The sequence below is a fragment of the Erithacus rubecula genome, assembly GCF_903797595.1.
Source record: "Erithacus rubecula genome assembly, chromosome: 10".
Lineage (NCBI taxonomy): Eukaryota > Metazoa > Chordata > Aves > Passeriformes > Muscicapidae > Erithacus > Erithacus rubecula.
The window spans coordinates 13,779,885-13,794,076 of record NC_136662.1 but is presented as its reverse complement, the minus strand read 5'-3'; the positions used below and the strand labels follow the sequence as shown (position 1 = coordinate 13,794,076).

General features: G+C 42.3%; 2 protein-coding genes across 3 annotated transcripts; one reads left to right on the top strand and one right to left on the bottom strand.

Moving 5' to 3' along the window:
- The first annotated feature begins 4,281 nt into the window (after positions 1 to 4,281).
- RPF1 (ribosome production factor 1 homolog) lies at positions 4,282 to 9,739 on the top strand. The gene is made up of 9 exons (XM_079314501.1): positions 4,282 to 4,480; positions 4,563 to 4,619; positions 5,690 to 5,770; positions 6,150 to 6,245; positions 6,920 to 7,073; positions 7,630 to 7,712; positions 8,557 to 8,738; positions 8,825 to 8,951; positions 9,315 to 9,739. Exons 1-9 carry the CDS (start codon positions 4,325 to 4,327, stop codon positions 9,354 to 9,356), a joined length of 978 nt encoding a protein of 325 aa, XP_079170627.1. The 5' UTR covers positions 4,282 to 4,324; the 3' UTR covers positions 9,357 to 9,739.
- Positions 9,740 to 9,906: 167 nt separating this feature from the next.
- Positions 9,907 to 14,144, bottom strand: GNG5 (G protein subunit gamma 5). 2 transcript variants are annotated; one of them, XM_079314503.1, is made up of 3 exons: positions 13,958 to 14,144; positions 12,732 to 12,887; positions 9,907 to 12,119 (listed from the first exon to the last, which is right to left on the bottom strand). In XM_079314503.1, exons 1-2 carry the CDS (start codon positions 14,036 to 14,038, stop codon positions 12,762 to 12,764), a joined length of 207 nt encoding a protein of 68 aa, XP_079170629.1. In that variant the 5' UTR covers positions 14,039 to 14,144; the 3' UTR covers positions 9,907 to 12,119; positions 12,732 to 12,761. The 2 variants fall into 2 exon arrangements, with proteins under 2 accessions (XP_079170629.1, XP_079170628.1); XM_079314502.1 differs by having other exon boundaries at positions 9,907 to 10,925; positions 13,958 to 14,143.
- Between the last annotated feature and the right edge of the window lie 48 nt (positions 14,145 to 14,192).

Here is a 14,192-nt window from a genome sequence, read left to right as displayed (position 1 = left end):
ACCTGCAGGCTCGTGGTTTCACTGTTCCATTGACAGATAAGATGATAATCTCCAGAGGCTGGAAAGTCCTGTCTTTATCCTTCTTTAACTTTTCAACTACCAGTTAAGCAAAGCCACTATCACTACCTTTGCTATATATTCCATGGTGCTAGGCAGCCCCTGGGAGCACCTGGAGAGAGAAGCTTCGAGCATGAGGGCCTGCTAAGGGCTCAGATGTGATCAAAGCTGTACAACTGCTCTGCAGTCTCCAGGCTGAGGTGCTTGCAGGCATAACAAAACCAGACCTTTGTGGTATCACTTCATTATCTACACAGCTCTGTGAAGGGAAGGAGAATCAGCTGTGACTGCAAGAATAAGAGGAGTGTGCTCGCCTTAGTTCAGGATTCTCTGCTGCCAGGCCCCAGCTCCTGCTCCTGCTCCTGTTCCCCCTCTTCACCACCACCAGAGTGTTCAGAGGGCTTAAGGATCCTGTTGAAAGTTTTGAAATGTGGACCTCAACAAACTTAACCCTTGAGGGAAAAATCAGTCACCCCTCCCTTGTGCTCTACTCTGCTAACACACCAAGAATCCTTAGACCAGAGACATTGCAAACTGCGCTCAGAACCTTGTGGTCTTCAAATTACTATTAGCAATTGGTGGTCATCTCTTTTAACAGCCACCAGAAGGAATTCTTGGCTCAGTGATTCAGAGGGGAATTGCTTTGCATTAAAAACATATAAAGCAGCTTTTTGTTTTGTTTTTAAAGTGAAAAAGAGGAAGGAAGGAAGGAAGGAAGGAAGGAAGGAAGGAAGGAAGGAAGGAAGGAAGGAAGGAAGGAAGGAAGGAAGGAAGGAAGGAAGGAAGGAAGGAAGGAAGGAAGGAAGGAAGGAAGGAAGGAAGGAAGGAAGGAAGGGAAGGAAGGAAGGAAGGAAGGAAGGAAGGAAGGAAGGAAGGAAGGAAGGAAGGAAGGAAGGAAGGAAGGAAGGAAGGAAGGAAGGAAGGAAGGAAGGAAGGAAGGAAGGAAGGAAGGAAGGAAGAAGGAAGGAAGGAAGGAAGGAAGGAAGGAAGGAAGGAAGGAAGGAAGGAAGGAAGGAAGGAAGGAAGGAAGGAAGGAAGGAAGGAAGGAAGGAAGGAAGGAAGGAAGGAAGGAAGGAAGGAAGGAAGGAAGGAAGGAAGGAAGGAAGGAAGGAAGGAAGGAAGGAAGGAAGGAAGGAAGGAAGGAAGGAAGAAGGAAGGAAGGAAGGAAGGAAGGAAGGAAGGAAGGAAGGAAGGAAGGAAGGAAGGAAGGAAGGAAGGAAGGAAGGAAGGAAGGAAGGAAGGAAGGAAGGAAGGAAGGAAGGAAGGAAGGAAGGAAGGAAGGAAGGAAGGAAGGAAGGAAGGAAGGAAGGAAGGAAGGAAGGAAGGAAGGAAGGAAGGAAGGAAGGAAGGAAGGAGGAAGGAAGGAAGGAAGGAAGGAAGGAAGGAAGGAAGGAAGGAAGGAAGGAAGGAAGGAAGGAAGGAAGGAAGGAAGGAAGGAAGGCAGGCATGTATGGCATAGTTCTCTTCCAACATGGACAATGGCTAGTTTGGTTTGGAGTACTGCATTTTCTGGGGCATTTTGTTCAGTGTAAGGAATGTTGAAGACAAATAGTATGTACTCTCAACCTTCAGGTAATGAAATCTGAGAAACAAAACAAACCAGGAAAATAGAAAAATGCTGATTATTACATAAAAGCAAACAAACCAAACCCAAACCCACCAACCAAAAAAACAACAAAAAAGAAAAACAAGAAAACCTGAAAACCCTACACCCCTAAACCAGTTTTCAAATAAATTATTGATTCCAGAGGCATGTTACCCTCTTATCTCAGCTCTTTCTGTATTTTCTTGCTTAATTTCCTTTCCCAGATGAATTTTTGTCATTCCAACTTAATCACAAAATATATTTTCAACTGTTTGAGTTTTTTACACAACTCAAAATGATGCTTCACTACTGAGCTGGGTTAATTTACAGAAAGTTTTCCTACAAAATTTCTAAGTGCTGACATGGAATGAATGTCTTCATTCATCTCTATTCATTAGAGAACTTACTTGTTGAGGGGTTTTCGGGGGGGGTGGGGTGGTGGGGTGCTGTTTAGGTTTTGGTGGGGTTTTTTTCCCTTGTTTTGTTTTTAACCAAGCAGCTTCTTCCAAAAGCTGGTTTCTTGACAATGCTACTGAAGTTGTAAAATAAGAGTATCCTGGAAAAAGTTTTATTTGCACAGAACAGAGTTCATAGCTAAAAGAAGAAAAAGACCTTGGAACTTCTATGTAAAAAAATAAAGTAATAGTATGCATGCTTTTATTAGTTGGGCCTTCTACGGAAGTTCTAATTGTACCTTGTCAGTGATCTCTACCTCCTCAGTGTGTTTTTGATGTCTTTCTGTTGTCCCTCCCCTGCCCTAGGAAGTTCTTGTATTATTGTGTACCATTATTTTGTTCCTGTGAGTCCTTGGAAGAAAGGTATTTTAATAATATTAGGAGTTTGTCATCCCTTTTGCTAGGAGGGAGAAAGATAATGTGTTTTTTCCTCATGTAAGCACTCAGTGATCCCAACAAAAAGCATTGCAAGCTGGAACTACAAACAACACAGAAGTCCCTGTATGCTCTGCTAATGACTTTGAGAAATAACCTTGCAATCTCTGACATCTGCATCAGCTAGAAGATAAAGTTATAGCAAGTGCTTGGTTAACATATTCTCAACAAAATCCACTAAATCTTAATTACCATGGAAACTACTTATCCTTAAGGCAGTAAGGATAGCTGAAATATTTTCTCTTGACAAAAATGAGAGTGAGGCCAGAAATATATGGGACAGTACAAAATTAGGCCTTTGATCTTTCATTTACATCTGTGTTAAGGAGAAGTAATCTCAATGAAGCAAGTTGAGTTTCAGACCAAATTTTTTTTATAGGACAGAACAAGGTTTAAGATATCCTCTAGTTCTGGTTATTTCTAGGTATTTTTTCAATTGTCTTCCCATGTTTATGTTAAGAGATTTCTTTTTGCCTTTTCTAGTAGAGAAACATAGTAAGGGCAAATAATATTTGTATATAAAATTAGTGAACATCAAGCCTTGAAAAAATGCTTGGGACAAATGGAACTAATCAGTCCCATTGAGGCTCAGAATTTTGCAATCTCCAGTTTAGACCACATCCCCCCAAATGCCTGAGTACTCAATTTCTATAAAACACTGTGTAGTCTTTGCAGTGCAGAAACATTTACACACCTCTAAGAATGAAAATCAGCTCAGGAATAGAAAACTTAATTTCTGACTTTATGTAAGTTGAATCTCTAATTTGCTGTAGGAGTTATTTTTTCATTTTAACATCAAGTTTTAACAGATTTTAATGGAATAAAAATAACTTTTGGGAACATTACCATCAAAACCCTTGTGGTTCCTAATAAGCAGATGCTCCCCAAAACTTAAGTCACTGTGAGCAAAAGTCTGAATGTGAAAGAAAGTGTGTGCATGGGCAGGCACTGCTGGGCCATAGTGCTATACCTGCATTGATGTAAGGCCATCAATGTGTCACGTTTGATCGAAGCTGCCCACTTTGACAGCTAACTTGGTTTATAAATTACACTGCAGAGCTACACTGATGAGATACACTATGATACACTGATTTTATCTCCAGGTTCGCTGGCGGCTGAGCAATGAGCCCAGACATGTCCTGGGTCGAGAGAGGTGGTTGTGCTCTGCACTCAACCTTGAGTATTGTGTGCAGTTTCCAGCAGCACAGTGTAAGAAAGACATTAAACTATTAGAGAGTGTCCAGAGGAGGGCAACAAAGGTGGTGAAGAGCTTGAGGGGAAGCTGTGTGAGGAGGGGCTGAGGACACTGGGTCTGTTCAGCCTGGAGGGGACTGAGGGGAGCCCCCAGTGCAGCTGCAGCTTCTTGTGAGGGGAGAGGAGCAGCAGGCGCTGATCTCTGCTCGGTGCTGACAGTGACAGGAGCCCAGGGAATGGCCTGAAGCTGAGCCAGGGCAGGTTTAGGTTGGGTATCAGAAGTCTCTTCACCCAGAGGGTGTCTGGGCACTGAACAGCTCCCCAGGGCACGGTCACAGCCCAGCCTGACAGATCTCAGGAATTGTCTGGACAATGCTCTCAGACACACGGTGAGACTCTAGGGGTGCTGCGCAGGGCCAGCAGCTGCCCTGGACGATGATCATGCGCCCCTCCCAACCCGGAACGCTCCGTGACTCCGAGCGCAGCACCCGGGCTCCGCGCCGCCCCGAGCCCGCCTTCAGCCCCGTCCGCGCCTGCGCGGCGCCGCGCGGGGCAGAGGCCAAGGGTGAGGGGCCGGCCCCGCCCCGGCTGCGGCGCCATGGCGGGAGAGAGCAGCGGGCCCGTGCCGGGCGATGGCGCCGGCCCGCCCGCCCCGGAGCGGGTGCTCTTCCCGCCCACCTTCAGCGTGTCCGAGATCAAGAACAAGCAGCGGCGGCACTTCATGTTCCTTCGCTGGAAGCAGCAGCAGAGGAAGGTGGGGCGGGCTGTCGCCGGGGGGCGGGGGAGGCCCGGGTCTGGCGGGTCTGGCTAACGGAGCGCTGTCCCTCTGCCCGCAGGAGAAGTTGGCCCTCAAGAAGAAGCGGAGGAAGGAGCGAGAGGCCCTCGGAGACAAAGTAAGGGTTCCGGCCGCAGGAGCCGGTGTGGCGGCGAGGGGAATGGGGCTCGCCAGGGTGAGAGTCCTGCGCTCTGCCCGGAGCTGGGGCTCCTCCGCTTCGTCTGCCAAAGGGTTTCTCCGCAGGCTTCAGAGAGGCAGTGGATTGAGTGAGGGTGATAAAACACTGCAGCAGGCTGCCCAGAGAGGTGGTGGATGCCCCATCCCTGGAAACGTTCAAGGCCTGGTTGGAGGGGCTCAGAGCATCCTGGTCTGGTGGAAGATGTCCCTGCTCACTGCACAGCAGTTGGAATAGGTGATCTTTAAAGCACCCTTCCAGCCAAACCATTGTATGATTGTATACTCTCTGCTAATTGGCTGTGATAGCCTTCAGAGACACTGTTGTCTAGCAGAAGTAGCAAACAGCTGACTTCAGAAACCTTGTTGCTCCTGTGTTAAATGATGCTGTAAACAGGCAGGATGAGTTTTAAACAAATGACATAAAACCACTCCTGAAAAGTTGTCTCTGATGTGATTGCTGTGGCATTTGTGTTGGTGTTATTAGGAATTATACTCTAATAATTTCTGTATAGATTAAAACAATCAGAGCTGACCAAACCATGCCCAGACCAATTATCTGCTGGATTCCAGGCCTAGTTTAAACAAAGGTTTTGCTTCCTTCCCTGGACTGGGTGTCACATGTATTACAATAGTCTCACAAGAGAGACTAAGTTAGCAAGGTAAACATTAAAGGCTACTAGTCATTAAATTCTAGATATCAAGGTTAAAAAGTGTTGAAAGCAGAAGAAATAGAAGTGGTAAGAAAGTTCCCCTGTATTTTTGTTTTGCTTTGAAAAGTGACATTGCTCTACTGGTGCTTCTCTCCATCTAATGCTCTCTGGTGTCCCAATATCTGTGCATATTTTAATTAAGGTTATGTAACTTCCTTTTGAAAGTGGCATCAAATAAATAATACTTCCAATTCTATGTAGAAATAAAAACACTAGGGTGGTAGTATGAATGTGGTATTTGCAATGCATTTAATAATTACAACAATGTGTTATGTTAATAAACTTTATTTATATATTGTAGGCACCTCCAAAAGCCATACCAAAGACTATTGAAAATCAGCGAGTGTATGATGAAACCACTGTAGATCCCAATGATGAAGAGGTAACTGCTTTGATTTCTGCATGTCCTATTAAGTTAGCCATTTTTTTCTAAGAAGGGATGTAAACTGATTGATGAAACTGAACATTCACCACTTTCCTGTTAATCTTCTGATGAATTACGTTCTACACGTGATGGGTTTACTAAGAGGTGATGTCATTCTTTCATTATCTGTATTAAATAATTGCTTTTTGCAATACTGATACTGGTAGTAAAAGCTACCCATGGCCATCACGCTAGATTCCTAAAACCATGGAAACCACACACCTTCGGGTGATTAATTACAGAATAGATCTTATGAATTAAAATTTAGATCACATTGAACAGTTGTTCCTCAGTTATTTTGTACATGGTGGATTTAAGAAAACTTCTGTTCTTTCAGGTTGCTTTTGACGAAGCAACTGATGAATTTGCGCCATACTTTAATAGACAGACTGTTCCCAAAATTCTTATTACAACATCAGACCGACCTCGTGGGGTATGTATATTTCACATGGAAACCAAATGGTTATAAGATACCAATCATGTTATGATTGTTACATTAAAACTGAAAATAATAGCATTCACATGGATTTTTTCTGTCACTCTATGTAGTGCCCAACAATAACCTTGTTTGTGTAATCTGTTGGTTTCTGTAGCACTGTTTGTTTCCTCTGTAAAAAACTCAACATTGTGCATGTGTTCTTGTATTGAAATGATCAGCATTGCTTGATTGAAAAGATTACTGACATTTGTGAAAACCATAGAAAAAATTTCTTTAAAAATAAGAAAAAATACACCTGAAAGAGTTTATCTGAAAACTCAAGACATGAGTTAATGAAGAAGTAGTTATATTGTATTTTGAGATGCTGTGAAATTTTTCTAAGGCAGTGTCCTCTATAAATAGTGAATGTGGAGATTACGCTTTTTGCATTTTCCTGCTTCGCTGTAATGGAGGAAGGGGACAAAGAAGTTCTTAAAAATAATCCCCTGTCTTTACTGCAAGTAAATGTTTTTGCACTAACTGAATGCAGTAATTTGGTAAAGTAGTTTAATAGCTTATATTCAGATCTTTATAGCGATATGGAAATATTATATGCTTAGGGAGTGCAAGAACTGAATTCAGCGCTGAATTCCACACACACATTGCAATTAAACTCCCCTGTTTTGCAGAGAACAGTGAGGTTCTGTGAGCAGCTGGCCACTGTTATACCCAACTCACATGTCTACTATCGAAGAGGACTGGCTTTGAAAAGAATCATCCCACAGTGCATCGCAAGGGACTTCACGGATTTAATTGTCATTAATGAAGATCGCAAAATACCAAGTATCCTTTTGTGTATTTATCAGGGAAAGAAAACAATTCTGTCGTGTGCATCAGAGATTTACTTTATTCTGTTTTCTTTCTCTTCACAGTGCAAATTACAGAGCTAAAAAAAACACTGTGCCAACTTGAGTGTCTGATGGCTAATGGAACTTGGAATTATTAAAGAAAGTGTGTAGATATGTTGGCACTTTTTTTGTTTGTAATGCATGGATAAGCACTGTTATTATTTCAGTAAATTTAACAGTTTGAGTAATTAACAAGTTTTTCTGACCAGGAAGATGCATTCTGTTTTTCTGGCTAGATAAAACATTACGAATTCGTTAAATGAGAAAGCAATAGAGGATAACCCTTGTTAGCAATTGAAACAAAATGTAATGGACATCCTACAGAAAGCTGGTTACCTAGTTTGGGAATGTATGTTTGAACATACAACAAAACCTTGGGCATAGATTATGGATCTAAACCTCTAATGTGATACTACATTTTGCACTGAATGTTCCTCTGTCAATTACATGCTCAATTTTACCAGCCTTTTTTTTTTTAACTTGGTACACAGATGGTCTTGTTTTAAGTCATCTGCCTGATGGTCCAACTGCTCACTTTAGAATGAGTAGTGTGCGTTTGCGTAAAGAAATAAAGGTGAGACTCAAAAAAAATTTGAAAAATGGGTTATCTGTTGATTAATGGTTAATACATCCAGTGTATTTCAATTGTCATAACTGAACTTTGATATGATTTAGCTTGATTTTATAATGTGTTTTTTTTGTAAGTTAACAGGAGGCTAAGGACTAGCATTTTCTACTTCATAAGCAGCATATTGCCATTTTCAAGCGTATTTGCTGTATTTCTTTAACTGTCAAGTATTTGATAATCTGGCAAGTATTTTTAAAATCATGTCATTAAATAGCAGATGATAACCTACACCAATAGGAACTACCCCATATCTAGGATACACACAATAGGATATATAAAATCAGCAGTGTAAAAGGTTTCATTAGATGTAGTTTGTCTTAAATAAAACGTAGCTCTTGTTCCTATAGCCCTTTCACCTCTTCTGTAGAGTTGCTAACTTAGCCCTAAGTAATTTGCAGTAAAATGGGTTTTCTTCTTTGAAACAAGTAATCTCTAATTAGTTTTTATTAAAGAAACCCATATACTCTCAGTCCCATATATCCCTGGTTGGTATGAGTACAGAGGGAATACTCCTGTGATAGGTAGATTGCATTATCTGCTGTAACAAGTTCTGCCAAGAGTAAAAAATGGTGCAGGAGAAGATATAAAATGATTTGTGCTTTTTTTCACTGAATTGATATTGATATTTTACCAGCTGCTCCTTCACTTTTTTATGAACTTAGGTTTGTTTCAAAAAATTCTCAGGGCATGTTTTTGGCCCTGTCCTCCTATTTTAAACACTTAGTTGATAATACATTGAAACCCTTTTGCATCCAATCTGTTCTTTGCATTCTTACTGCTTTCATTTCAGCGAAAAGGGAAGGAGCCCACAGAACACGTCCCTGAAGTGATCCTGAATAATTTCACAACGCGGCTCGGCCATTCCATCGGCCGCATGCTCGCTGCTCTCTTCCCACACGATCCTCAGTTCATTGGAAGACAAGTAGCTACATTTCACAACCAGAGAGACTACATCTTTTTCAGATTCCACAGGTAAATGAGTTTTGTGTAAAACATCACAAGTTAGAGAGAATACTCTTGTAACTTAATTTCTAATTTTAATTCTTTTCTTTCCCAAGATATATCTTCAAGAGTGAAAAGAAAGTGGGAATTCAGGAACTTGGGCCACGTTTCACATTAAAGCTAAGGTCACTTCAAAAAGGAACCTTTGATTCCAAATTTGGAGAGTATGAGTGGATTCATAAGGTATGTCTTAGTAACGATAATAATCCTGCTTTGGGAGGCTAAATCTGACATTAAATGTAACCAAAAATCTTACCCTAGAAAAGTGGTGTAAATGCAGTTCTCAGTGTGGAAGTGTTTAACTGAAGTATTTAGAGGTATATTGTGAGAAACATGCAAAGCAGAAGCATTCTGCTGCATTTCAAATCAAAACTAAAAATAGCAAATATTATGAATGTCAATATACCATAACTACTTATTTGCAACTCTACTGTACTGTAACTACATTTCAATGTCTGCCCTGCTATAAAAGGGAGTGGTCATCCTTGTTTGTGTTTCATCCGTTGCATGAGCTTGCTGGTAAACAACTTTTCTTTTAAATTTCAGCGTCGAGAAATGGACACAAATAGAAGAAAATTCCACTTATAAGTGCAATCTGCCAATTGTTGGTGACCAGGAATACAGCAGCTGCTTTGAAGCACAGATGATGTTGGACTCTTAACCAATGATAACGATACTGAACAATATCTGTCTGCAGAAAGACAAACAGCAAACATTAAATCTTTCTACAGCAGCAGATCAAGTAGGATGTGCCTTTCTTCCTGTTTGTAGCCAACGTGACAAGGAAGGTAACTTTTTCCAGTTTAGCTGGAAAAACTATAGCTATGTTTGAGTAACTTGTCATTTAGCTATCACTAACGATTTGCCAGAGCTGCTGCTATGCTGTAGAAACAGATTATGCTTCACAACATCAAAGACAGCAAATACATTGGTTAAAGAAATTTTTTAAATAAAGTATTTCTAGTTTTACAGTTCTGTTTTTTTTTTTTTTTTCTGTTAACCCAGACATCTTCAGTTAATCAGGTAAGAGATAAATATTTTAAATTTATTTCTAACTTACAGTATGCTGTTCCCTGACAGTATAGGGACAGTTTTCCAAAAAGGTTCTCCTATCCAGAGAACATGGAGAAGGAAGTACGCAATCCATGAAATCCATCTTATTTTATTTAATTAGCATTTTGCATAAAATAAGCATGTTGCTGAAGTTAACAAAAACAATATGCATAACTCCTACAGGTGTCTTTTCTGTAAATGTCACATTGACGAGAGGTCTGTATACCCAAAGCAGTTGAAAGGAAACAAAGACACATGGGAAAGAATACACAAAACCCCCTTACAGGAACTATACAGCACTACCATCTAAAAACACTGCTCAGTGACTGTGTGAGGTTTCTGAGCAGGGATTTCTCCATTAAAGTTTTAAAAATGCTTTTTCAGCCTCACAGCAACACTCCAATTAGTATTATCTGCACCTGAACTACTGTTGTTACCTAAGTTGGCACATTCAGTGGCAGCTAAAAGGTCAAGTTTTCTTTGAGCTAGTTTCTTTTCATTTACAGCTGTGCTTTTTCATATTTACCTAATGAATAAGAAGGCACATAGAACTGGTAGAATTACTCATTAAGAGTAATTTACTGTTTTAGTGTGATGTCTGTGATATGGCACAGCTGTATAGCTGAATTATAAACAGTCCAAAATTTTTTCCTGTTCTATTTCTGTTATGCTTCTAAGTATGGTACTGCTGGAGCCTCATTGTTCTGCAGAACTGTTAACCCCACAGGCAGACTTGTAGCAGCAGAGAATATTTACAACTCCTCTCTCTGCTCTCCAGCTGCCACAGTGTGATGCACTGACTGTGAAGTGCCACCATGCCCAGAAGTTAATCCATTTCTTACAGTAATTTCAAGACCAGACTAAGTCAAGACATTTTTATTTTTTGCTTGGTGTATAAAACTGATTCCCATATGAAACAGAAATACGTAACTAGCATACAGTTCATCTGGAGAGGTAGATGGTAAGAAGTTGGACGACAGTAGCACTTTTAGAGTTAGATTTGGCACGTTACAGCTAAGCTTTTGTACAGACTTCAAACCAGGCTACTCCTTGAGGCACTCTGCTCATACACACATCAGCAGGTAGGAAAAGAGGCTAAAAGATCTGAAAAACAAAACCAAAATCTTGTTAGAAAGGTATCACTGCTAAATGAAACAACTCTTAAGAACACATATGTTTCAGAGTATGCCATGGACAGCTATTTAGGAGAAAATATCCTCTTTTTCCACAGTTGTTTTATAAAACACTAGTTTAAAAATGAACTTTTAATGAAGCCATCCTCAAAGATATAAAAAGATAATCAAAGCTCTTACAAAAGAACTGAAGCTCAGAGTCTCCTGGAAACCAAACTGCTAAGTGGAACAATAGAAGAAGCTATTCCCAGCTCTTTGTGCTCACCAAAACAGGTTTCTATTTTGCCTTTGAAAAGCAGGGAATATGCTGTATAACTAAAAAATTACACTTCCCCTTCAGGGAGGTGGTGCTGACTGTGCAAACACACACTACTGGCTCATCAAGAAAACACAAGAAATCACCTTTTCAGGAAGTGCCTGCAACAGATGCTGCACAATGAACGAGTTTCACATACAGGTAGTGTAACTAAAACAGAAACAAGAGTTCAATTCCAAAGGCTGTAACAGAAAGAAAATACTAAGCCTTTTGTGCCCTGTGTATGCAGGTGTGGTGTGAGACAAGAACTCTAAAGCACTTCTATTTATACTGTTGTAATTCACTGCTCAAAACAAAGTGGGAAGTGTTTTTGCTTGTTAAATAGTTAAGGATCAACTGTTATACTGTTACTACTCTGGTCTTTAAACATGGTTATTCTGCTAGTAAACACATCTGGAACTTTTCTACAGTCTTGAGGGGAGAACAATTTCTACAATTCAGTCTTACTCTGGTCACCTTTCTGTAAATTGCCTAACAGCACAATTTAAATCTAGCAAACTATAGTTCTTTGGATGATGCAGGTCAGCTACACAACCAGAATTTTTCAAGGTTAAGGCTCACTGAGATTTCTAAGGATTGTGAACTATGGTTAACTATGTATTAGGTGCCTTGAAATAACCTCTGTGTTCATCTCCAAAAGATCCAAGTCAAGGGGCAAAAGGAGAAGGAACATGGTAAAACCATCACCCATTTACTGTGGTCAAAATAACCAAGTTATTGTGACTGAGTTTTGGTGAAACTACTGTGGATCTAAAACTCACCTTTCTAAAGAGGTTAGCCTAAAATCTAGTCACCAAAATGCCAGATGAGTGAGTAGTCTTCCTGATGATAGCAGTAGTGCTAATGAACCTATGAAAATTTTGGAATGAAAATCCAAATGAGTATTCTACTGTTTCTAGTTTCTTTAACTGCTACCCCAGTAGTACGTTACTTGAGTGGAGTATGAGCTTTTAAAAGTGCATACTTTTAAAAAAATATATAATTTTTTTCTTTTGGCAGAGAGGGCATTTCCCCCCCACAGTAGTCAGTGGTCTAATCTGTTTTTGGAACTGTTCTTTAAAAGTTTAAGAACTGAAGTCTGGTTTATCTGCCACAGTCAGGATTCACCACATACACTGTCAGGAGATTAATTCTATGTGAAAAAAGGGAAATAATACCCTTACAGAGAGGAAGATACAGCACAATTACTGTTCAGCTGGGTTAGTCCAAATAGCAGCTCAAGAGTAGCTGGCCCTACTTTGCTACAGCAACAGAAACTGATGGAAGCTCTGCAACAGCAAAGCTTCCTGTGCTGCTCATACCTGTGGCCAGCACATGTCCAGTACAGAGTGTGACCAGAAGAGGGGAGAAGGGACCAAAAATGGGGATCTAGACCAACACCAGCTGCACAAGTCAGATGTTTCTGAGTGCCTGTCTCATTTAAATGACAAAAGAGTTATGAATTGTAATTCAAGAACTTACCACTGAAAGATACTGAAGTAGTTCACATAATTACAAAAATGAACAAACTTTCTGGGGTCTGAATGGATTTGTACTCGATGATACTCCTGTCAGTAGGGGATCATGTTGTGCATTCTGCAGGCAGAACTGCTTCAAGTCAGCTGCAGCTTGAGACACCTAGTAATAATAAAAGCTGGCATTAGAATTCACTGAATAGTCTTTCCCAAGGATGTTTTTTACGTTGAAAAGTATAAAGAATACTACTAAATGATTCTGCAGTATAGATTATGTAGATTTTATGCAATAATTTCATTGTAGTTTTTTTGTTTCTTAAAGACAAGAAGAACAATACAACAATGAGAACTGATTTGTTTTAATTTCCATGTTAAACTTCTAAGTATGAAGGGTAACACACAAGCAAGATCTTGGAGATAGCTTTATTAAATACATGAAGATCCTTGTTCTAGCATAAACAATTAAAAAATACTATTTATGGTTTAACAAGTTCTGCTCGACTGAACTCGCATTTCAGGCTCTCTTGGAAAGCCACCTTATGACGAGATAATGGGGTTCTGAACACCCTTATAAGGGTTTTTTGGCATGCTGTACCTTCCTAAGAACTGAACAGTGAAAAATTCTTTGTCTTGCTTTGCTTTGCTGTAACTGTGAACTCATAAAATAGAACGATCAGTTTCAAAAAGTTGCATCTTGCACTGACACTTCGTGTCTGCACTTTGCCCGGTTTCTGCGCCGTGCCAGGCGCGGTCTCACCCCGGCCCGGCACAAGCTCGCTGCACTTCGTGTGCCCGGCAGCGACATCTCCATCTTGCCGTGCCGGGGCCAGCGCAGCCTGTTGTGCGCCCCGGCTCGGGCGGCCTCTCCCCGAGCCCGGCCACGGCCGCTGCTCGCTCCGAGGGCACCAAGGGGCAGCGCGGCCGCGCCCATTGCCCGGGGCAGCGCTTCGGGGCCCGAGGGGCGGCGGGGAGCGAGCGGCCGAGCCTCGGGCAGGGGTGGCGGCGGACGGGACGCGGCTGCGCTGCCGTTCCGGGCTCGCCTCGGCCGGGGAACCCCGATGCAGCCCCGGGAGAAGCCCGGGCGCCGCCGCCCACCGGGTCCGCGGGGCGGGGCGGGTCGGAGCCGGCGGCCCCGGCCCGGCCCAGCGCGGCGGGCGCGGCCCCGGGGCGGTGAAATGGCGGCGCGTCCGTCCCGTCCCGTCCCGTCCCGTCCCGTCGCGGCTCCGCGCTCACCTTCACGCGGGTCACACTCGCCTCCAGGCGCAGCTGCTGCACCACCTTCTTCATGGCCGCCACGTTGGAGGAGCCCGACATGGCGGGGTTGGGTTGGCGGCGGGCTCGGCTCGGCACTCACGGCACTCCCAGCACAACTTCCCGGCGCGGCCGCAACTCCCCGGCCCGCGGCGCCTGCGCAGCCCGGGCCGGGCGGGGCCGCTCCGTGTGAGGGACGGGGCCGCCTGTGGGCGCA

What these genes read in the sequence shown, in the direction of transcription:
- RPF1 (XM_079314501.1), top strand. Translation starts at nt 4,325, where the DNA reads ATGGCGGGAGAGAGCAGCGGGCCCGTGCCGGGCGATGGCGCCGGCCCG. An exon ending in GGAAGCAGCAGCAGAGGAAG is followed by an intron (nt 4,481 to 4,562) that starts GTGGGGCGGGCT and finishes CTCTGCCCGCAG; the next exon opens with GAGAAGTTGGCCCTCAAGAA. An exon ending in TGAAGATCGCAAAATACCAA is followed by an intron (nt 7,074 to 7,629) that starts GTATCCTTTTGT and finishes CTTGGTACACAG; the next exon opens with ATGGTCTTGTTTTAAGTCAT.
- GNG5 (XM_079314503.1), bottom strand. Translation starts at nt 14,038, where the DNA reads ATGTCGGGCTCCTCCAACGTGGCGGCCATGAAGAAGGTGGTGCAGCAG. An exon ending in CGAGTGTGACCCGCGTGAAG is followed by an intron (nt 12,888 to 13,957) that starts GTGAGCGCGGAG and finishes TATTATTACTAG; the next exon opens with GTGTCTCAAGCTGCAGCTGA.